The 23,028-nt window shown below is 42.4% G+C and overlaps 1 protein-coding gene across 8 annotated transcripts in view; it reads left to right on the top strand.

Annotated features, from left to right (window-relative positions):
* Positions 1-11,990: 11,990 nt before the first annotated feature.
* Positions 11,991-23,028, top strand: part of Plekha5 (pleckstrin homology domain containing A5) — a 179,963-nt gene continuing 168,925 nt past the window's right edge. For all 8 annotated transcript variants that reach the window (XM_055610336.1, XM_055610323.1, XM_055610314.1 and 5 more), the window contains exons 1-3: positions 11,991-12,260; positions 12,378-12,457; positions 14,502-14,559. In XM_055610336.1, the coding sequence (XP_055466311.1) occupies positions 12,169-12,260; positions 12,378-12,457; positions 14,502-14,559 (230 nt within the window). In that variant the 5' untranslated portion in view covers positions 11,991-12,168. The remainder of the gene's footprint in view (positions 12,261-12,377; positions 12,458-14,501; positions 14,560-23,028) is intronic.

Below are 23,028 nucleotides of genomic sequence, written 5' to 3'. Positions count from 1 at the left end.
ATTTATTTATTTATTTATTTATTTATTTATTTATTTTGGAGACAAGGTCTCAATATATAACCTTGGCTGGGCAGGAGCCTGGTCTCTAGACTAGACTGGCCTCGAACTCACAGAGGTCCTCTTGTTCTTTCCCCTCAACTACAGAGACTAAAAAAAGTGTGAACAATCATGCCTGGCTGAATTATTTTTGTAAATTAAAAAATTCAAATGCAGGCTCTCTAAGCCAACATAACAAAGGTGCCACAGAATAGCAGTATACACACAACTTTACCAGCTATCAAAATATTTAACACAATTTTATTTTTGCTTATGAATGAACACAGTGAATCTTGCCATTTTATCAATATTTAGAATCCCATCTGATCTTCCAACCATGCTAAATATCACTGGCAAACTTAGAATTAAGTGTATTTTGTCAACGATAAGTGCTATGACAGCTATAGCATTTAAAAATCATTCTCTGATCAAGGTTGCCAAAAAATAAAAAAAATAAAAAACACCCTTAAAATATCTTTGTCAAAGCCAGGCTTGGTGTCTCACGCCTGTAATCTCAGCACTTGCGGAGGCAGAGGCAGGTAAATATCTGTGAGTTCGAGGCCAGCCTGGGCTACAAAGCGAGTTTAGGCAGCCAAGGCTACACAGAGAAACCCTGTCTCAAAAAACAAAAGACCACCAACAACAACAACAAAAGGCAAAACAATAACAAATATCTTAGTAAAAAAAAAAAAATACACAGTGTGCATTTTATCCACTCTCTACACTTGTACAATTGGGCTCAGTGGGGCATGGTAGGAAGCAAAGCATGCTGGTCCTCCCTCCAGCTTTTGCTCTTTCCTAGATCTCTGCTCACACTTTCTGGAAGGACAGGTCTCCAGAGGGCAAGGCTGTGGCTCAGTGGGTTCTACCTGGCTCTGCCCAGTTCCTCGACTGTTACCTCACATGGCGCTGTAGAGAATGAACTGTGATGTGAAAGGATTCATATCCTCAGCCCCTTTCACTGTAAACCAGTTCACATTTTCTTTTGTAATTATTCATAACCTTTCTCGATTTTCTTAGGTCAAACACAAATGTTTCTCAGATTAGAAATTCAACTGATTAAGACACTTCTCTGAAAGAGCTCAGCTATAAGAGAAGTAAATCCGGAACAGAAAAGCCTGGGGCTGGGGGCTGACTTCGTGGCAGAGCACTTGCCTAGCATGTGTGAGATCCTGAGTTCAATATACCTCCACACTGTTCCTTGCACTGAAAAAACAAAACAAAACAAATAAACAAAACCCCAAATCAAACCACATCAAAAGCAGATGAGCTATGCTAAGAGCCCTCAACATTGCCTTCATCACTATGTGCTGTTATTTTGTGAACCATTCAATTGCTAAATATTGTTGACTACAAACGAGGCACAAGGACAGTGCCCATGAAAATACAAACTCTGCACTGGCATTGCATTTTTCTTATTTTTGACTTTCTATTACAGTCACCTACAGATAATCTATTTTAGATTGTTATTTATGTAATTCCACATATAACAATCAAACATTAAGTTGGAAATTGGTAAAAGAGTAAATGCATATATAGAAACATAAACAGTTACAATTCTCTACAGAGCTGAATCATCAGACGGGAAGAACTTTTGTTTTAAATCAGCAGTGATGGAAAACATTAAAGTGTGATAGTTTATTTAGATAGTAGCCATGTATTGTGGGCAAAATGCCAGTGATGAGAGAGAGAAAAAAAGCAATCTCATTCACCTGTCCCGTGGGCTAAGGGCATGTGCTATAGTTGGGATGAGTCCTTCAAAGACTCCTGTGCTAAAGGCTCTGTTACCAGAGTGGTAGTGCTGGCAGGTCATGGAACCAGTGAGTGGTGACCCTTGTGGAAGGTTCTCAGGTCACTGGGGATATGCCCTTCTAAGGAATCTGGGAACCTTACCCCTCCTAGTTTTTCTCCTGTTTCCTGGCTCACGAGCTGAGCAGTTTGCTCTGCCACACGCCCTCCCTATATAGGCCCTATTGTCCAGACCCCCAGCAGAGTCTCAAAGAATGAGTCCACACACTCTTTCTTGCACTGGGATCTCCAAAACCGCAAAATTCTTCTTACAAAGTCATCTTACTTTCCTTGCTGCTTCGGTGAACACCTGACCAAAAGCAACGCAAGGGAGGAAGGGCTTACTTTGGTTCCTGGTTTGAGGGGATGCAGTCTGTCACAGTCCGTAAGGTTAGGCTGTTCACATCGTGTCGGCAGCCACGAAGCAGAGAACAGATGGGAAGTGGAACCTGACTCACTTCCTCTAGGGAGGTTCTACCTGGTAAAAACTCCACACTCTTCAAACTGGCATTGCCTAGGGTCTGGAGAAGGAAATCAGCAGTTAAGAAAGTTGGTCACTCTTCCAGAGGGTAAGCATTTGGTTCCCAGCATCCAGACTGAGTAGCTCACTATCACCTGTAACTCCAGCTCAAGGGGATCTTACGCCCTCTTCTAGCCTCCTTGGGCATACACATGACACACACACACACACACACACACACACACACACACACACACACACACGTTCTTTCTTTTTTTAAGTAGCATCAAGTATATTAAGTAGATTAAGTGTTCAAAAAATGTCTGTGTGAACATTAATGTTTGCAACCATGACATAGGTCGACTGTCTTAGATACTTTCACTGTAGTAATGTGAAACTCACTAACATAGCATGAGATATCACAATTTTTATCTCTCATGGCTATGTATGTCTTTAGTGGTTTTAAATTTACTGACTTTTTTCCCCCAGCTTACTCAACTATAGTATTTAAAATTTTTTTAAGGTATTGTGTATTATTTTTTTATCAGTATCACTTTCCCTAGGAAGAATTTCTTCTCAAAGAAAGCCTCTGTAGATCTCTTTAATGAGCTAAGAAAACCAAACTCTGTTCTTCAATGTGTCCTTCAAAATGGCTACAAATCTTTAGTCCACTTGAATCCAGGTAGATAGTGTCATAGAAGCAGCTATTTTCGTACACTTCTATGCTGCTCTTGGGTCTCTGCCATTTTTTCCCTTCTAGTCTATACGGGCGGGATAGTATATAAAAAGCTAAAGTGTTAAATGCAAGAAAGTATAGGAATATGACTCATGACAAGTTGCAGTAGCACAAACAGAAATGAGTATCAAAGATAGAGGGTTTTGCAACGCAGAGCTCACTGGAAATGCATCACAGTGTTTATTCATTTAACATTTCCTGAATGACAGTGATAAGAATAAATATAGTGTTTCCTTTAGGAGGTTTCAAGAGGAGAAAGAGATACAGATTATTGTATCAATTCAGTAGGGACCACCTCATATGAATACGATGGAAGAAGGTAGGTAGGTTGTCCCTAAAGGGTCAGTTTTGTTTATTTGTTTGTGTCTTCGTTTCCTTGTTTAGTCTGAGACAAGATAACAGTAGTCCAGGCTGAACTTGGACTTTATGTAGTCAAGGATGAACTTCAGAGCCTCTTGTCTCCAACTCTAGAGTGTTAGGATTGCCTGTGTGTATAGCACCATGCCTGGTTTATGAGATTTTGGGGACTGGGGAAGGGGAATGTTGTGTGCTGGACAAACACTCTACCCACTGAGCTATATTTCCCAGTGCAGAGTAACTTATGAGCAAGGGATTTAAACATCAGTAGGAGACTGAGAGGTAACCCAGAAAGAAAGAGGTCATTCTAAGGATGGAAGAGCACACACAGAGGGTTGAAAAATTATGATCTGTTTGGGAAAACATTCGGCCTGGCTAACATGGAGGCTGGCCAGAGCTTAGATTAGGAAAGTCCCCAATAAGCAACTGTCTTGAGATTGTGTTCTTCAACTTGTTGGAGACCGGCTTTCAAGTTCCTGGTGTGGGAACTTGGTCCCATTCTTGTGTTGGTCACTAAAAGGATGAGAATTGTATATTCGGAGGAAAAGTGACTTGTTTTTAGCATGTTGAGTTTGAGGTATTTAAAAAGTGTATCTAAAAGAAATAATGAGATATGGTTCATAGCTTACCAGAGAGGTCTAGGGTAGAAATACAGATTTAGGAATGATGATTATATTGAGCAACGGGCCTCAGACATTGGTATATTTAAGACTCACCAAAGTGCTGTTTAAATCCTGAGTCCTTGGTCTAATTCTAATACTCCTAATCCTGGTTTAATTGGTCTGGAAAATCTGCATGGATCCATGGGTGCATGGGTTCCTATGTGCATGCATGCATTCATGTTGACAGTCATCTTAGCCAAGCACCTGTCAGCCCCAAAAAAGGAATTTTAGCAACGGTGTGTCTGTGTGCGTGTACCCCCGTGTGCACATGTGGAGGCAGGAGGTTGGTGTTGGTGGTTTCCCTCTACCATACTCAATGGCAGTTTTTAAGATAGGCTCTCTTACTGAGCCTGGGGCTGGCCACTTTGGCTAGGCTGTCTTGCCAGGAAGGCCTTGAAATCTTCGGGGTTAGTTCCCAGCTCTGGGGTTACAGTACATACACTGCCACACCCGAGCTTTTAAGTGAGTGGTGAGGATTCAAGCTTAGGTCTTGCTCTTGTGCAGAGGGCACTTTAGTCACTGAGTCATCACCCCACCACCCCCCTGCTCGCAGGACGCCATCTTGGAACGACTTTAAATAACTGGTGCAGATGGACTACAGAACCAATTTTGAGAAATATTGCCAAGAGAACAGGAGAGCTGCAAGGAAGTAGTGTTATGAAACCCAGAAGAGGGGGGTTTTAAAAAGTGTTGTGGCTGTGTCAATCGAGCAGAAAGTCCTGTGGGCACAGAGCTGAGAAAACATATAGCCTGAAGGATAGACTGTAGTCTGCGGAGCAGTGAAGAGCTGAGAGGCTCATCAACTGCAGGAGACACAAGGAAACAGGCAGGGGGAATGAAGCTAATCTGAGAAAGCAATACCTTGCAGACAGCAGTAGAACTCTGGAGTGAGGAATTCAAGATCACCTGCAGCTATACAGTGAACTCCAGGCCAACTGAGACCCTGTTTCAAAACCAACAAACAAAAAGTCAGTGTGTATCTTTATCAAATTAATAATTGTGGGGGATGGAGAGAGGGCTCAGCAGGTAAGAGCACTGGCTGTTCTTCCTTCTACAGGACCCAGGTTCAATTCCCAGCACCCATGTGGCAGCTAACAATTGTCTGGAACTCCAGTTCCAGGAGATCTGACACCCTCACACAGACATACATGCAGCCAAAACATCAATGCACAAAAAATAAAAATAAATAAATCATTTTTAAATTAATAATTGTGTTGGGTGGGGGATGGTTCAGTGATTAAGAGCTTCTGACTGGCTGTTCTTCCAGAGAATGCAGGTTCTCGCTCCAGCTCTCATTTGGCTGCTCATAAACAATGTGTAACTATGACAGAAGCGATAGTCAGAGCTGACCAGCATAAAGAAAAAAAAAGTGTGTGTTGGGGGAGCAGGGTCTGTTTTGTTTTGTTTTTAGAGATAGGGCTTTCCTGTGTAGCCCTGGCTATCCTAGAACTTGCTTTGTAGACCAGGCTGGCCTCCCAAGTGCTGGACTTAAAGGAGTGTGTCATCACGCCCAGGAAAAAAATTTTTTTTTTAATTTGAACAAGTTCAGGGGCTCAGATGCAAGCTCCTTCAAGATATTCTTTATTATTGCTTGCTGTTTGTTTCTGAGACAGGGTCTTATGTAGCCGTGGTGGTTTGAATGAGAATGGCCCCCAGAGGCTCACTGATTTAAATGCTTAGTCAGCAGAGAGTGGCACTATTTGAAAGGATTAGGGGGTGTGGCCTTTGCTGAAAGAAGAGTGTCACTGGAGATGAGCTTTGAGATTTTCAAAATCCCAGTGGCTCCCTCTTCCTGCTGCCTGCAGATGTGGATGCAGACTTCGCAGCTATCTCTCCAGTACCATGTCTGCTGTGCTGCCATGCACCCAGCCATGATAGTGAACTAAACCTATGAAACTGTAAACAAGCCCCACTTCAAGTCTTTCCTTACTAAATAATTAAAGGAATTCTAATTCAGAACATGGCTGCTCTGCCAAGAGATCATATCCAAAGACCTTCTAGGTCTATGTGATCCAGGTGGAATACAGACATGCCTTCAATCCCAGGAGACAGAGACAAGCAGTTCTCTGCGTTCAAGGCAATGGGTTCAAGGCCAGCCTATTATAGAACAAGTTTCAGGTAAAGAAAACCTCAGGTCCAGGCATGGTGGTACATGCCTTTAGTCTCAGAACTCAGGAGGCAGAGGCATGCATATCTCCAAGCTCTAGTCAGGGAGTTGAGAGGCAGTACAGGAGAGCTGAGTTCTTGGCAGTTCAGTTCATGGGATTCAGAGGCAGTTTTACTGGGAGTTTTACAGAGACAGGTTGAAGACAAAATGAGCTAGACACAGGTGAAGACAGAATGAGCCAGAGAATAAGAAGGAGCCAGAAGACTATAACAGATTGCTAGTTTGAGGCCCAGCAGAGCAATTCAGTAAGACACTGAGGGAAACCGGATTGAATTAGTCATCTTGGAGAGGAGTTTTGAGCCAGAACAGCTGAGTTGAACCAGCCAGCCAGAGTTCAGAAAAAGCTAGAAAGGGTGAGCTTATTCATCAGTAAGCCTCAGAGGGTGAAAACATTGTAGGCCTAGATAATATTGTACAGAGGCTAGAAGGTTCCAGAACTAAGCCTAGGTTAGCAGACAGAGGAAGGCTGTAAGCCTCTGAGATAAAAATTACATCAGGGGAATAAAACTTACTTTTAAACTTTGAATAAAACTTACTTTTAAACTTTTTTAAATAAGAATTTCCATGGTCATGGTGTCTCCTCAGAGCAACAGAACAGTGACTGAGGTAGTAGCCCAGGCTAGCCCGAACCTGCTTGAACTTCTGATCCTTTGCCTCTGATACAAAGATGCTACAATTACAGGTCTGTGTCACCTGACACAATTTTTGAAGAAAATTCCCCATCATTCAGGAGGCTATGGAGAGAGGATCCTTTCAAGTTCAAAGCCAATCAAAGTTACAGAGTGAGACCCTGACTTAAAACACCAAAAATAATGATTGTTCAACCACTGAACTACAGCTTTGCATTGTTGCTGTTTTCAGTCAGGGTCTCACTCTTTTGCCCTGGCTGGTCTGGAACTTGCTATGTAGACAAGGCTGACCTCAAAATCAGAGACCCTGCTGCCTCTGTTTTCCCAGGGTCTGGCTTAAAGCTGTGCACCACCATGTCCAGCTTCTAATTTTATTTTAACCAGGGTGGGTATTTCAGCGGTATGTCAGCGTACCGTGTGTGTGCCCGGCACACGAAAAATGCAGAAGAGGGAAAAGGATCCCCTGGAACTGGAGTTGCAGACAGTTGTAAGCTGCTATGGGGAACTGGGAGTAAAATTAAAGCCCTCTGGAGAAGCAGCAGATACTCTTAACTAATGAGCCATCTCTCCAGCACCAGCCCCTCCCCTCCCAGTCTTTTAATTCCCATTACCCAGCAAGTTGGCTGGCACATAGAAAGGATCCTATATATAGTTTTTGAATGACTGAAATAATTTTATCTGTAACTTTCTGTTATCAGATCATTTATTTATTTATTTATTCCTTTACATATTTATTTTATGAAACAAGTTCTCCAATACCCTGGTTGCCCTTGACTTCTCTACAGAAACAAGGATGACTTAAACTTCTGAATCCAGAGTCCATTCCCAAATCTCCCTGGAACTCCTGATTCTCCTGCCTCTACCTCCCAGGTGCTGGAATTATAGGCTTGCCCCATTGCTACCAGGCTTTTGAGCAATGGGGCTTGAGCCCAGGGTTACATGCATGCTACAAAAACTACAGAAACAACTGAACAATAAACCTCTCCCTGATCAGTTTGCTTCTTAAGAAAGAGAGCCATAATAAACTGACTTGCAGAGCTAGCTGTTCTTTGCTGACTCAGACTTTAAGGCTCAATCCTTTCTGCCTACATTTTCATTTGGCTATTTCTGTCATATGTCTTGTCCCTTGTCTCAGACCTGTCCTGGTATATTCCACCTTGCATTGGCCAGTTCAAGGGACTGTTTACAATAACATTCTTGATTCTGTGAACCAATGATGTAACAAAATATACAGTATCAAATTTTGTCGGTAGAGTTTGTTTGTAAGAACCAGGGCCTTGTTGTGAATGACAGGCAAATGCCCTACCACTGAGCTATAGTCCTTGGCCCTTGTTAGTAGAATGTAATAAATGAGAGTATAGGTATTTCTTGATAGAAAAAGAACTCTTTTCTGTTGGTATACCATTTAAAAAAAAAAAACCCTCTTTTATTTGCATTTCTTCTTTTTCTCCCTACTCTACTAAATCGCTAGTGGGAGAGGGGCCATAATTCTTTCTTAGTTGCTGCCTGCTGGTTAGGGTCATTGGGTTCCTTGGAGCCAGTCCAGTCCTCTTTTCAGGAGATCTCCAACTTCTTGTCTCACAACAGCAACTAGGAGCAGCAAGTGGGGAGCAGGAGCAGCCTTGTTCTTTCTGTTCCTCCTCTCTGGGTTCTGGCATTTATTCTCTCCAGAGTCCTCAGATTTAAACTATCTGCAGCTGGCAAAGAGTTCCTCTCAGAGCCGGCAGGAAGCAAATAGTCTTCGGCTGTGGACCATCTGAATCAGTCCCACATCCCACACCTGGGACCCAAACAAAAACATGTTTATATCCACAACACTTCTTTCACAAGCTTTTGCTTTACTTTCTAGAACTCACTTTTTACAAAAAATCCCCTTTGAAAAGAAAAGCAGGGGCTAGAGAGATGGCTGGGTGGGTTCAATTCCCGGCACCCACAAGGCAGCTCACAGACTCTGTAACTCCAATTTCTGGGCATCTGACACTCTCTTCTGGCCCCAATGGGTACTGCATGTGTACGATGTATTTACATACACGATAGGGAAAAAACCCGCATACACATAAAATAAAAATAATGTTTTTAAAAAGTGTCTAAAGGGAAGCAAAGGAATTTGACGAATTTTTATTATTTATTTATTGTGTGGGGGTCAGTGGGTCTGTTACAGCTCACAGGTGGAAAGTCAGGGGATTTGAGGCATGGCTCCTTGCCTTCCACCCTGTGGGTGTGAGAATGAGAGTCCGGCCCTCAGGCTTGGCAGCAAGCTCCCTTACCTGCCAAGCCAACACAAGGATGTGTTGTTTTCTAAGATGTCATCTTGTTCTCTTGCCTTTCAAATATTTTAGGAAGCAATCTTGGGTTTGCCACCCCCCACCCCACCCCTGCCTTGTTGTATTCTTGTGCTTTGAGCTCTTGAGTTCTTTAGATAAAGGATCATCCGCTATGAATGGGGAGGGCAATTTTATTTTTAGTTTGTTTCAATAATTTTTGTCTACATTTATTTATTTAAGGTGTGACTGTCAGAGTGCATGTGGAGGTCAGAGGACAACCTTAAGGAGTTGGTTCTCTCTTTCCATCACATGAGTTCCTGTGATCTAACTCAGGCCATCCCACTGGCCCCTTCCCTCAGTACTTTTAAGCCCTCTCTTCTTTTGAGGTAGCAACAGTCACAGGATGGTTCTCAGAGGGCAGAATCATGAGATAAGAAATCAGACAGTCTCACAGGCTGGAAATATGAAAAAGACAATAAAAGGCCGACATCGGATCTGAGGTGTGACTCACTTCCGCAGAGGTGTAAGGTGATAAAAGGAGGATATGTTATTGGTAATAACTCCATTGAGGGGTTGAGGCGTCAGGAAGAAAATTAAAGTCTCTGACGATGCCTGTGCTGAGTCAAGGTTGTGGAGACTGGGCAAGAGAAAAAGCATGATCAAACAGACCTGATAAAAAGCATGATCACAAGGAAATGGCGTTTCAGGGAGATTTTAAAGAAACAAATTTTTACCCATTAAAGGTGAGAAAATATTTAGAGTTCTCAACATTGTAACATAAAAAGCTAAGATACTGGCTCTCAAGGTCATATGTGCTATTATTTAGCCAATCAAAGCTTGTCTCACTTTGTATACTAAATTTTTTATTTGCTGCTTTCCTTAAACTTGAGGACATATAGAATCATTCCTAAGATTTTAGATTACACAGGGAGTAGTGGTACACACCTTTAGTTCCTGCACTCTGGAGGCAAAGGCATGCAAATCTCTTTGAGTTAGAGGCCAGCCTGATCAACATAGCAAGTTCCAGGATAGGCAGGGCTCTACAGTGAGACCCTGTCTCATCAAACAAAAACAAACAAACAAACAAAAAAATTAAATAAAAAAAAAAAACCAACAGATTCTAGATTACTATTTGAGTACTGAAAATGTTTTCCTTTCTTTTTTCTTCTCTTTCCTATCTATCTACAAGCATAGAGTGTGCACGCTACAGTTGAACTAAACCCTTAACTCTTGATTGTGTTTTTAAAGATACATAATTTAATCTGTATTGCTTTTTGAAATGTCTCTTCTATGAATGTGTTTTGTAATATCAAAAGATCTAGAGCTAAATAAAATCCCAGCACAGCACAGCCAACTTATAAACTTCTCCGTACTATGCAAACATTCAAATCCTACAGCCAGACTAACAAGTACTAGATCCATAAGCTATTCTGGTATTTAGGAGATTTTTAAGTTTGTAATGAAAGCAGAATAGAAAGTCAACAGCTCTTGATATTCTTGCTGCCCTATGCCAGTGACCACTGATGCTAATGTGGGGACATTTCCTGCTAGCTATTCATTGATTTTTTTTTTAAGTCATATTTTCCAGAGAGTGGGCAGGAGATAAGATGTCAAGAAGTAATAAGGAGTGAAATGAAGGAGCAGAATACAAAGGAACCCAAAAGAGAAAACATTACAGTGATGGTATTTTTTTTCTCTTGTGTATGCAGATGGACAGGAAAATTATAGCAGTAATTGCAGTCTCCGTTTCACCAGAGACGTATGGCCTTGGGGAATCAGGAGATGGGAGAAAAAGCCAATGAAAATGCATTCTCATCGGGAGCATTCACCCTTTCTGTGCCTTAGTTTCCTTAAAGGTTGAAAAAGATCGTTTACTTATTTCAGTTACTGGGAAGATGAATGAGATAATGCTTCAAAAGCACCCAAAACTGGTCAGGAAAAAAAAAAAAAGTGCTGTGAGAATGCCAAGTTGTACTATTATTATTGAACTGTGTCTCCTGTTGGGATGAGTCATTTGCTGCAAAGCCGTAGAAACAATTCCAAGTGTGATGAAGGATCAGGGGCAGTAAGACGCAAACATAATGCTCTTTTCTGGTGCCAAGGGAGGTCTCACTAGCAGTGAACCCTTCCTTTGTTCAAAGAACAAGGGGAGGGGGTATCAAAGCATTAAAAAAAAAAAATACTACACAGCAACGTATTCATGCGAACGGACTCTTGAAAACCTACAGGCAATTTGAATCCAGGCTTTGCCATTTTCTACCATAACCCCGGGAACAATCACCTTTATTCCTTCGCATTTCTTCCCCACCCCTTTTGTTAAATGCGGACGATGACAGTATTAATAGGACTGTCGGGATTTAAGTGTCCATCATCCTGAGGACTCCGTAAAGTAAGTTGCCCTTGTAATAAATAAGAGAGATAGGAAGACCAGATATTCACGTTGATAATCAAGTGCATCCTTTTAAGAAAGGAAGAGGAAAAGGCAAGTTTTTATTTTCCAAACTATTTTATGACTCAGAAGCCTAGGGAGAAAAACGACAATAACAACAACAAAAGACCTGAATCAGCCCCATTTCAGTGGTCGGCGCTCATTCGCGGACCCTCCTTTATTTGGCTCGCCGCACACCAGAAAAGCCCTCCTTAGAAGCAGCTTTCCATTTCAGAGCCAGGCGTCTCTGCGAGAAGCCCCGGGCTTAGGCAGGAGCTGTTACAAAACCCCCCGGGTTCGGAGCCGAGCCCTCGGGGGGCCGGCGGGACCCGACCCCGGAACCTTCGCGCGGCGAGGGCGGGGCGCGGGGGAGGGCTTTGGCGGGGGCGCGGCGCCGCTCAGCCCAGCCTCCGAGCGCAGCGCGGGCCGGCGGGCGGCCGCGGAGGATGCCGAGGGGCGGCGACGCGGGCCGGACTCAGCCGGGGCGGCGGGGAGGGCGCCGCCCGAGGGGGTAGGGCGGCCGCGGGGGCGCGCTCGGGCCGGGCCGCGCGCCCTGCGCTGGGTTCGCTCGCTCGCTCGCGCCCTCCTTCCTCGGCAGCGGCGGCGGCAGTACAGGCGGCGGCGGCGGCCGGGGAGCAGACATGGCGGCCGACCTGAACCTGGAGTGGATCTGCTCGCTGCCGCGCTCCTGGACGTACGGGATCACCCGGGGCGGCCGCGTCTTCTTCATCAAGTGAGCGGGCGGGGGAGGCGCCGCGGGGCGGCTCGGGGGCGGCGGGAGCGAGCGGGCCGGGGCCCCCGTGGGTCGCACCTCACGCCGCTCAGCGCCTTTCCCTTCTCTTCCCTGCAGCGAGGAGGCCAAGAGCACCACCTGGCTGCACCCGGTCACCGGCGAGGCCGTGGTCACCGGGCACCGGCGGCAGAGTACAGGTAGGGCGGGCCGGCGCTGCGGCTCCGGGCCACCTGGCGGGGTTGGAGGTGCTCCGGGCTCCGCGCGACCGAATCCGGGGCGCCTTTCTTCTCCGGCTTTTCATCAGCACTTGGAGACGGCGCCCTCTTCCTGCGCCCGGGTCCCCATCCCTGCCCCGACGCCCCCCGAGGATGGCCGACGCCCCTCTCTCCCGGATCGCCCCCGTCTCAGTCCCCAGCACGCTTTAGGGAGTCCTCACCCGCTCCCACTTCTTGCTCCGAGTACCCAGCACCCTCTCGGGAAGATGGTCCCACATCCTCGCCCCTCTCCCCTGAGAACTGCCTCCTGCCAAGCAGCTTCCTCCTCCTCCACCCTCTACTTCTAGGTGGGACTGTGGGTAGGTGACTGGTGGAGGAGTTTAGGGGGTGCTGCATCCCCGTTTCCACCCCCACTCTCTGCCCCCGTGATACAAACGCCGGTGTGTCCCCTCCTGCTACCCGAGGAGCAGCCGGAGTCAGGACACTGGAGCGGGCGCTGTAGCCCGTGATCCCGGCTCGAAAAGTGCCCCGCAGCCGCAGCCAGGCTCCACGTACCACCAGGAGGCGGTGGGCGAGCCAGGGCGGTCCCTCGTGGGGGCAGTTGGGCCCCAGTTCCTCGGGGAAATGCATCTGGGTTTGCTCTGATACCTCTCTTGAATGCCAAGCGTGAGTTGAGCTTGCGGTGTTTTCAGTGCTGGTCTGGCTTTCTTTTGTCATTCTCTGTTTACATTCACCCAGTTTGTTTGCCTGAAACGTAATGTGTGTTCTCACACTAGCCCGCCTCAATTCCGGGTGACTGCAAAGGCTTGGGAGCAGTTGGGTCGAAGGTGAGGCTGTTTCAGCCGCCCTCCTAGGTACTTTTCTCTCCAACTCCGAGATTCTGAGAATCTCCTATTAAAGTTGCCAGAAGGGTGAACAAGCCTGCTTTTTCTGTTAAACGCTGGAGTTCGACGAAGTGACTAATAATGTGTCCAAATTTGCAAAAACGTGGAGGACGGAAGGGAACGCTGCTGTAGCAAGCGAGATGAGGTTACATTTTTAGGGCATTTCTGACTAATAAACTGTCATGTTTCCTAACTCCTGCGCTGTCCTTAGGTTCAGCCTGTTTCCTATACATATTGCAACTTTGATAGCCTCATTGCTTTTGTGGATATGGACGCGTTTACTTCATGGAAAATAATATGGGATTAAAGTAATTTAACCCAAATGTTTTATGGCATTTCATGCTTATTTTGATTATGTATAACACGAATGTCTTCGAATTACCCTCACAAATTGAATGTTCTAATGTGATTTCACATTTATCTATTTATTCTGGTTTGATTTACTTTGCTTGGGCTCCAGTTTTGTCCACACATCGATGACTTTTCATCTTTGAGATGGGTTGTGATTAAACACAACCCACTCGTCATCACAGCTACCACATGATATATACAGTCGCTCATCTGCATGATTGCTTGAAACTTCACATCTCGTAAGGTCAGGTGTATTGAAACACGTGTGTAAGCATTCAGTCAGTTTTCCACTCGTTAACTGCTTAAGTTCTTTTCCTACTAGTTGAAAACCTAGATAGATTTTCATTGAAAAGTATGGTTTTGGATAGACAATATACTGAAAAAAGCAAAGTACTGTGTGTGTGTGTGTGTGTGTGTGTGTGTGTGTGTGTGTGTGTGAGGGAGGGAGGGAGGTGTTGCCAAACAGTGATTTTACCTGGGTTTAGAAGACTTTGCCTTTTGGGGGTGCTAGAGCATAGTCCATTTCCTCCCTGGTTATTAAAGGGAATAATCCCATCGGGTCATCTCTAATATTGCTGGGACGTTCCTGGTCTTTAAATTTGAGTTGTCCTCTTCTTCCAAATACTGTTATATTGACTAATGATTTTGCCAGCCCAGACTTTGGGTTGACACTTACTTCAATGAATATAGCTAATTATGAAGACAGATAAGATGGGGGTAAGCTTGTTTTGCAATCCCACTGAAGTAATACTAACTGCAATATATATATATATATAATTTTTTTTCCTTAGATTTGCCCACTGGCTGGGAAGAAGCATATACGTTTGAAGGTGCAAGATACTATATAAAGTGAGTGAATTTTGATTTCTTCCCCTGGTAATTCAAATCTTGTGATGAACCTGAAGTTGGATACTTGTGATTCTAGACACAGTCATATCTTAAAGTTTATTATATAGTGTTAATTGTATCTTTTATATGGTTATGAAATTTTGAGGGAGGTAGTAGCCCTCTTCATTATCTGGTTGTTTGCCTGGGGATTCATAGATTCACAGATTGCAAATTAGGTAAATTTTGGCCACATTAGGCTGTTTGATGGTTCAATCCTATTTTTGTGATGGAATGTTGTACAGGGTTCTGATTTTGGCTGTGTGGTACTTAAAATTTAGGTTCTTGATTATCTGTGTAAGAACATACACTCACACACATCATTCTTTCGTTTGAGTTGAGTCCTACTTAGATATATTTTGGCCTGAGCTGTTAATAAGTAGCAAAAGTGATGGGAAGCTGAGCTGTGACAAAGGAAAAGTGAAACAGCAGTTAACTCGGGACACTGCACAAACTGTGAGGAGGTAGTATTTTTAATTCTGGCTTGGTTTAATTTAAAAATGTCCAAGACATTGTGTCTTACTAATACTTGTTTGGGTAAAAGGCTTTGAAGAGAGCTTGGGAGAGACGGCTGACTAACCAGTGCAAACCAGTTCTATGGGCTCCAGAGCTGGTTTCCATTCATATTAAAGGTGGCACTCCACACAAGTGCAAAGCTAGAGATGAACATAATGCAGGGAAGATTTCATTCTCCCAGGGGAAAGTAAGGTGGTTTGTCTTTACGTTTATAGCTATTTGCTAAAAGAGTTTGTTCTTACATAACATTTTTGGTTAATTTTAAGAAACTGAATCTTGAAAGAAAATACTTTGCTGGGTTTTGTTGTTTGTTTCTTTAGTTGGATTTTTTTCCAGACCTGGTTTCTCTGTGTAATAGCCTTGGCTGTCCTGGACTCACTTTTTGGACCAGGCTGGCCTGGAACTCACAGAGATCCGCCTGCCTCTGCCTCTAGTGCAGGTCTGAAAGAGAATACTTAAACCACAAGATTTGGTAACAATGTTAATAGTTTATTATGGGTAACAGATTCCTAGTTAAAGGTACTTTGGGCCCAGCCAGTTATTTTTACCAAGCAGCTTTTTTTTTTAAAGATCATGCCATATTTTCATTAAATTATAATTACTTGAATGGCTTTTTAAGTTTCTGTAGAAGGATGCTTTATGTAAAATGTCAAGGTATATTTATAGGTGCAGTTACTTCTGAATGCAACAACAGGAAAAGCTGAAGTGAGATACAGGAATTGAATATATTCACAAGTTTGATCCTTCTGGATTATTTATTCATTTTGACTAAGTTTTGTGTTTGAAAATTGAGCCTAAAGCCAAAACAAAACAAAAAACAAAGGTTTCAGTAAAAGGAGACCATCAGGTATTTTCTTAGCAGTTGTTTTCATTCTGAATTTAATAAGCTTGTGTTGCCACACAAAGAATGTTTTCTTCTTAGATGTAGTACTGATGTTGTAAATAAAGACAGGGTGTTTTGTTTGTTCACTTTGTTTTAGTGAGACAGTCTCACTGTGTTCCTCTGGTTGAGCTGGAGTTGGTAGAGACCTACTTGCCTCTGCCTCCCAAGTGCCAGCATTAAAGGTTTGTGCCATCCATCATACCTGGCATAAAAACAGACTCTTATTTTTTTTTTCCATTTATTCAACACACACACTTTAGATTACTGTACATTAAGCCTGGCTGATCGGAAAATAGACCTTAACGTCAATAATATTTTAATTTTGGTGAATAAGTATGCCCATGGATGATTGAGATTTTTAATAGTAACATCAAAATGTAATATCGGTTCAATGTGTATGTTTTAATTAGAACTGAGCTCTTAGCCCTTACCTTGTTTTACTAGCTAGCCATTCTAATGACATTTTCTTTCATTTAAAATTAGAATTTTATTTGAGCACCAAGCCTAAGTTGTCATCTTAGGAAAATCAGGACAATATTAGAAAGCTAAAGTCATCCTAAAACTAGTGGGCTTTAATCATGTGATATTAAGAAGTAGCTAATAATTGCTTCTTAAAGTAGCAATCATTTGTATAGTGAGAACAGTTCACTCAAAACTGGGCACATCTTAGAAATCTATCACATACTGAACTTCTTCAAGGATGCTAGCCATTTACAAATAGATGCTGTGCTGAATGTAGGTGTATGGATTCACTTTTCTAGCTGTGTCAGAAGACCCGAATCCTTCATTTTTAGCTACATCACTAAGATCAGCTGTAATTTCTAGAAACTTTTCGCATACTAAATCAGCCCATATTAGGGATGCTTTCTCATTCTGATGGTGAAGACCAAAATTTATTTTAATGCTGGAAGTAATCAGAATTGTGGTTTCTTTTGTCCCCACACGTAAGCAAGCAACAGGGACATGCCTCTGTCACCTTCTGCAGACAACAGTTGAGGATCTTCTAAAGGAAGAATAGTCTCAAGGAAGAGAGTGATCAGTGTTCATGGATACCTTTTCATTTCTTGTTCTTAAAGAGGGTTATTGATCAGATCAGAAGAAAGGAGGGGACAGAAGAATGAGCTGGTAGGCTTGGCTGACATGAGAGACTGGAGAGAAGATAGACACCAGTCTTCTTACTCCTAGTCTCCTGTTGTGGGAAGTAGCCATCGTCATTGGGGGCCTGCAGCGCTTGAGTGCTCAGAGCAGATGTGTGGAGCTCCAAACGCCTTCCGTCTCTAAGGACTGCATTGCAGCCTATTCACAGTCACGGGTCTTGGGAAGAACTTGCTCTTCAGATGATACTCTGATATTGACAGTTGGAGTGGGCAAGTTATAGAAACTACAAGTATTAGTTTGACCCTTTAAAAAACTTTGAAAGTCAGTCTTCCAAACTTTAAATTAGACTAGCTAGAGAAAACAACTTCTAAATTCCACCTAGTGGATACATTTCTTTGAATTTTATCTGTGCTGTTCTGGGAATTTGCAGTGTTCTAGAAAATAATGAAAACTGACATTGCCAGGAAGAGGTGCTGTGGGAGACATGGGAGAGCTGCGTGGCAGTCTGCTTCCTCTGGCCATCTTACGCTCTGTGGAGAACTAAAGAAGTGTGGAGTGTGCAGGGCCAGGGTGTGCTGGCTTTCTGTTGCTGGGGCTGTGCTCACATTTACCCCTAACGTGTGTAAAAATATCTTCCCTGCACAGTTTCAAGGAGGAATAGTGTCATGCCAGTGAAGGACCCGAGCAGCGTGAGAGTTGTACACATTCAAAACAGGGTCACCTGTTTACTTTGTATACTTTAAATATTGGTTCTTTAACACAAGTTTACAGTTAGGTTTAAAAAAAAAGTTCTTCATATAGAGAATATTTTATATTCATGTGTTCAGAAATACTAATTTATAAAAATCTTTATCTTCTAGATAAGTATTTAGTTATATGCTTTGACTTTTTTAATGGAAAAACTGATTTTCAGTGTACACTAACCTAGCATTTTAATTATGTATGTATGTGTCTGTCTGTGTATTTAAATACAGACTTTGAATATTACTTTTCCATATTGCTTTCTAAAACATGGAGGAAGAGGATCCAAGCATTCCTGAGGAGTCTTAACAAGCTATGGGCAGATGGCAATAGTAGAGAACTCCCCCTTTCAGTGGACTAGGGGAAGGGGATGAGAGGTAGAGAGAGGGAGGGAGGGTCTGGGAGAATTGAGGGAGGGGGCTTCAATCAGGATATATAATGAATAAACTGTGGAGAAAAAAATTAAAAATTAAGAAAAACTTAATTCATGCGATTTATCTTAAAGGAAAGGGCTAAAAATTATTATAAATGAATTTGTAACTTAAAATATAGCTTTAAATATTCTATATTTTACCCAGAATCAAACATAAGCCCACAAAGCACAGAAGATAATCATATATACTGGAATGTTATTAAGCTTCTTGCTTAAGCCTTTAAAATATTGCTTAATGACTCTTTAATGACAGGTCACTGTAGCTTAAAATGGATGTGTCAATGACTGTTCTTTTGTGCCTCAAAGCTTTATGATCGTTAACCTAAAGTGCAAAGCAAATCCTACAGCAGTGCCCTGTGACTGAAAAATTTCTGGTTACTTACAGGTCATCTGGCAGGAATGAGATCAGACTATACTTACTTGCACACTGTGTGGCTTATGCAGATTCTGTGGGGTAGCTCCTCTTCCTCCTCCTCCTTTTCCTCCTCCTTTTTCTTCAAAACAAGGTTTCTCTGTATAGCCTAAACTGTCCTGGATTCACTTTGTAGACCAGGCTGGCCTTGAACTCACAGAAATCTGCCTGCCTCTGCCTCCCCAAGTGCTCAGATTACAGACATGTGCCACCACATCCAGCTGGGATTGCTTTTCATCCTGCCTTTTTTTTTTTTCTTAAATATAAATTTTGAAATTTTAAGGTATGCAAATAGAACAATATATGATTTCCGTATCTTCAATAGGAACGAAAATGTGCTGAGAATTCCCAAATACCTGCAGTGATGTAGTTTCTGATAGAAACAGTCATTTAAACTTGATAGGAATGAGAAGAAAATAGTAAGACAGGGAACAATACATATCCATCATAAGAACATTTGATATATTGACTGTATTTGATATTTGAAGTTGTTTTATAGTTAGGTACCCTAGTGATTATCACCAGTTTTGAAACAAATTTTTTGAAACAGAGTCTCAAACTATAGTTGTGGATAGCCTGGAACTCTCACTGTGTAGCGAAGGATGTCCTGTAACTCGAGATGATGCTCCTGCCTCAGCCCTCTGTGCTGGGATTACAAGAGTAGTTATGTTTGTCACTAGAGCAGTTTGGACTGTAAGGTATAGCTCCTTTCATACATCAAGCACTTTTAAGCACGTTAGGTACAGCCTATTAACCCTGATGGAGTTTGTAAAATACTGAACATATGCCATGTGTTAAAATAGCAAAATATGTAGGAAAACTTTAGTATGTTTTTTACCTTTTTAAAACATACTTATACTTTAACATGTATAATAAGTTTTTAGATTGAATATAAATACCCGCAGGTTCTTTTTAATCTTTATTAGATTGGTTTATTACTGTATGTGAATGACTGTTGGCCTGCATTTTTGTGTGTGTTCCGTGTGCATGGCTCAATGTCCAGCAAGGTCAGAAGATGGCATCAGCGCTCTTCTGGGACTGAGTTACAGATGGTTGTGAGCTGCTATGTAGGTTCTGGAAATCAAACGTGGGTCCTTTGTATGAGCAAGTAATCTTAAGTGCTAAGCCAACTACTCAGCCTCCTCCTTAATTTTTGTTATTCCATTTCTTTGTTTTTTAAACTGATTCCTGAAAAGACTAAATACCTATTTTGTGTAGCCCATGAAGCTTTATTATTAGTCACTAGTATTCAAATCAAGGTCTATGGGCCAAAATATAAGACAAGGTGCTGTAGAAATGGCTCAGTGGTTTAAGAGCCCTAGCTGCTCTTATAGAGGATTAGGGTTCAATTCTCAGCAGCCACATGGCTGCTCACAACTTTCTGTATCTCCAGTCCCCGGAGATCTGATATCCTCTAGCTCTGTGAGCACTAGGCACATACATGGTGCACAAACACACATCTAGGCAAAATGCCCGTATACATAACTATAAATAAAAATTTTAAAAAGGAACAAGGCAGTTAAAAGCAGGTTTTACACTGTGTGCCTCTCAAAGTTGGTTACTAGGAACAAAAGATATTTCATTCTAGTAGTATAGTTAGGTTAGTGGATCAACCCACTAGACCATTGTTTAACCAGCAAAACCTGTTAACTACTATTAGCAGGGTCTCATGACTGCTCCTACCTATATATTCACTGAGGAGTGAGTGTCTGGTACCTTCTTTTCTTTCTTTTTTTTTTTTAATTTTAATTTTAATTTTTTATTTTTAAAGCTGAGGACCAAACCCAGGGCCTTGCAATTGCTAGGCAAGTGCTCTACCACTGAGCTAGATCCCCAACCCCAATGCCTTGTACTTTCATCCAATGTTGTAGGAGCACATCAGGGTGGGGAGTAGAAGCCATCCACCATCTTTGAGTCTAGGCCTAGGGAGAGAAACGGACATTTAAAACAAAACAAAGAGACCAAAGTGGTGGAAACTGGAGGTGAGCCTGATGTAAACAACCTAGTGACTACCTTTCTTGTGTGACTTTTCATTTTATGTAACAGACACATGTAAGTTAGGGTTAGTGGTGACAAGTTTTTTTGTATAAATGTATGTGTCAGTTGGAGTTCTGTCAGTTGACCTATTACTGTTGTCAGTTGATGTCATAAGAATTTACAGGAGGAAGAGGCAGTTTGGTGAGCTGCCTTGGAGCTGTTAGGAGGTAAAAGGAGCTGAGCAAGGTAGGCTTGCAGATGTGATAGGATTCAGATCTAAATGACTGGAGGGAGAATTAGAGAGGCTCGGATCTGCTTGGTCAATGGTAAGCAGTCTAGCTAGAGAACAGCTAGGAGTGCTGCTGGGAGAGCTGTCTGCACTCATGGTAGTCGGGTTGTCTGTTTCCTAGGCATGATATTTCAGTTGTCAGTCACAAAGCCAAGGTTTTTAGTGAGATTTTAGTTTAAGCAGCCTGGATTAGACATGGCAAACCTGAAATCAGCGGGGCAAGACTGGTTTGTTGCTCTAATCTAGAAGTTGATTGCTTGAACCAAGTCTATGACAGGGAGTAGAAAGGAAGGAGGCCATTGATCAAAAATATTAAAGGGGAGTTGACAGGCCTTAGGCTTCTTGCTGAGCAAGGAGATTGACAGCGGAAGAGGTCAGAAGCAAGTGGCTACAAGAATGATGGTACCCTTAGAACAAGGGAATAAGTGGGTGTGGGGAGGAGCACTGGGTGGGTATACTAATGATAGGCCTTTGAGTTGTTGAGAGAACACAATAATAGTTTAAGTTGCTGAAATCTGGCCTTCACAAGGACTGCCAGCCTTTCCTCTATCAGTTACAAACAAGCAAACATTTTTCTTCTTTCTCACCCAAATCCCAGACCCGTGCGAAGAATTTCATATTCATCTATCTTGTTATTTCTTCTGTATATGCTTGAGCTAAATGTCTTGGTTTATGCTTATAATGCCAGCACTGGAAGCAGAGGCAAGAAAGTCACTGCAACTTCAAGCAGCTCGATCTACATAAAATCTTGTCTCAAAAAAAAAAAAAATGCCTTCCTAAACAAATGTGGGGCTAAGGGGTGGGATAGAATAGGAACTAGGGTAAGTTTTTAAACCCTCAGTGATGTATTCCTGTAGGGAGTGCTACCTGCTGGTGACTACAGCCTCAAATACATGCCTGTTAAGAATATTTCTCATTCAAACTGCCACATGACTGTATTAAGTCAGCATATTAAATAAGCATTAATATGGGGCTAGAGAGACAAACCCAATAATTAAGAACATGTACCATTCTTCTAGAAGATGAAGTTCTGTTCCCAGCACCCATGGCAGCCAGCTCACAGCAGCCTCAACCCTAGCTCCTGGAGATTCAACCTTTTCCCTATCCAAAAGGCACTTGAATACCCATGTGCATGTATACACACTCAGGTACACATATACAAGTAAATAATTTTAAATCTTTTTAAAAAGTTAATAGCTTTTAAAAGTGCATGTTAGACTGAAGAAAAAAAATAACACTTGTTTAAATCTGTTTTCCCCCACTATAGATAATAGATACTTTTCATGGAAAGTGATCTTACTGCTGTTTGCAGTCCCATTCTCATCATGGGCCATTAATATTTGTTGATGACACAAATGACTTTGTTCATATTAGTGTATTTAGTTTATACTATCCACAAACCTTGTCATTTGGGTCTTTGTGAAATTTTAATATTCTATCCATGTGACATTTATCCTTCTCTATTAATTGGTAAATAGTATGTTCACCCAAGCTTATTTTATGTGATTTTGCTTGGGCTGTGGGGAGGGGTGGGAATCTGTTCAGAGTGATGTATAACCCACTCCACATTAAACAAATTGATGTAGGGACCTGATGCAGGGCCTAGGAGATCTCTTGGGAGCTACCCTCACCCAAAACTTGCCCTTAACCATCCCATTTCTATTAAAACTGCTCGTAGTTCAAGTTTGAGTGGAACTACTGCAGTTTCAGGAAGACAAGGCAGTGGTGAGTATGGATAAAGCAAATGTAGGTCAGATCTTGAAATATGGAAAAGAGTGGGCCCTGGAGAAGCCTGAGAGAAATAGAAAGTAGTCCTCATGGGTTGTGCATGATAGACATTTCTGGGCCACTCTGGAGTAGCCTCTGGCTATTTGAGACTTTTGCTGTGAAGTGGCCAATAAGTACAGAAGTATCTAATCAAATACTTGTGGTATTAGCACTTTGAAAGCAGACATGATCTCAAAATTGTGGACAACCATCTCCAGTGCTCATATGTGATGGACAATTAGATGTGTGAAATGAAGTGAGAACAGATGGTAAGAAAAGCTTTTTATCCCTCTAAAGCCACTTGCCTCAACTCCACA

Source organism: Psammomys obesus, unplaced genomic scaffold (genome assembly GCF_907164565.1).
Source record: "Psammomys obesus unplaced genomic scaffold, mPsaObe1.curated_primary_1811, whole genome shotgun sequence".
NCBI classification, from domain to species: Eukaryota; Metazoa; Chordata; class Mammalia; order Rodentia; family Muridae; genus Psammomys; species Psammomys obesus.
This window is presented reverse-complemented; position numbering and strand designations above follow the sequence as displayed.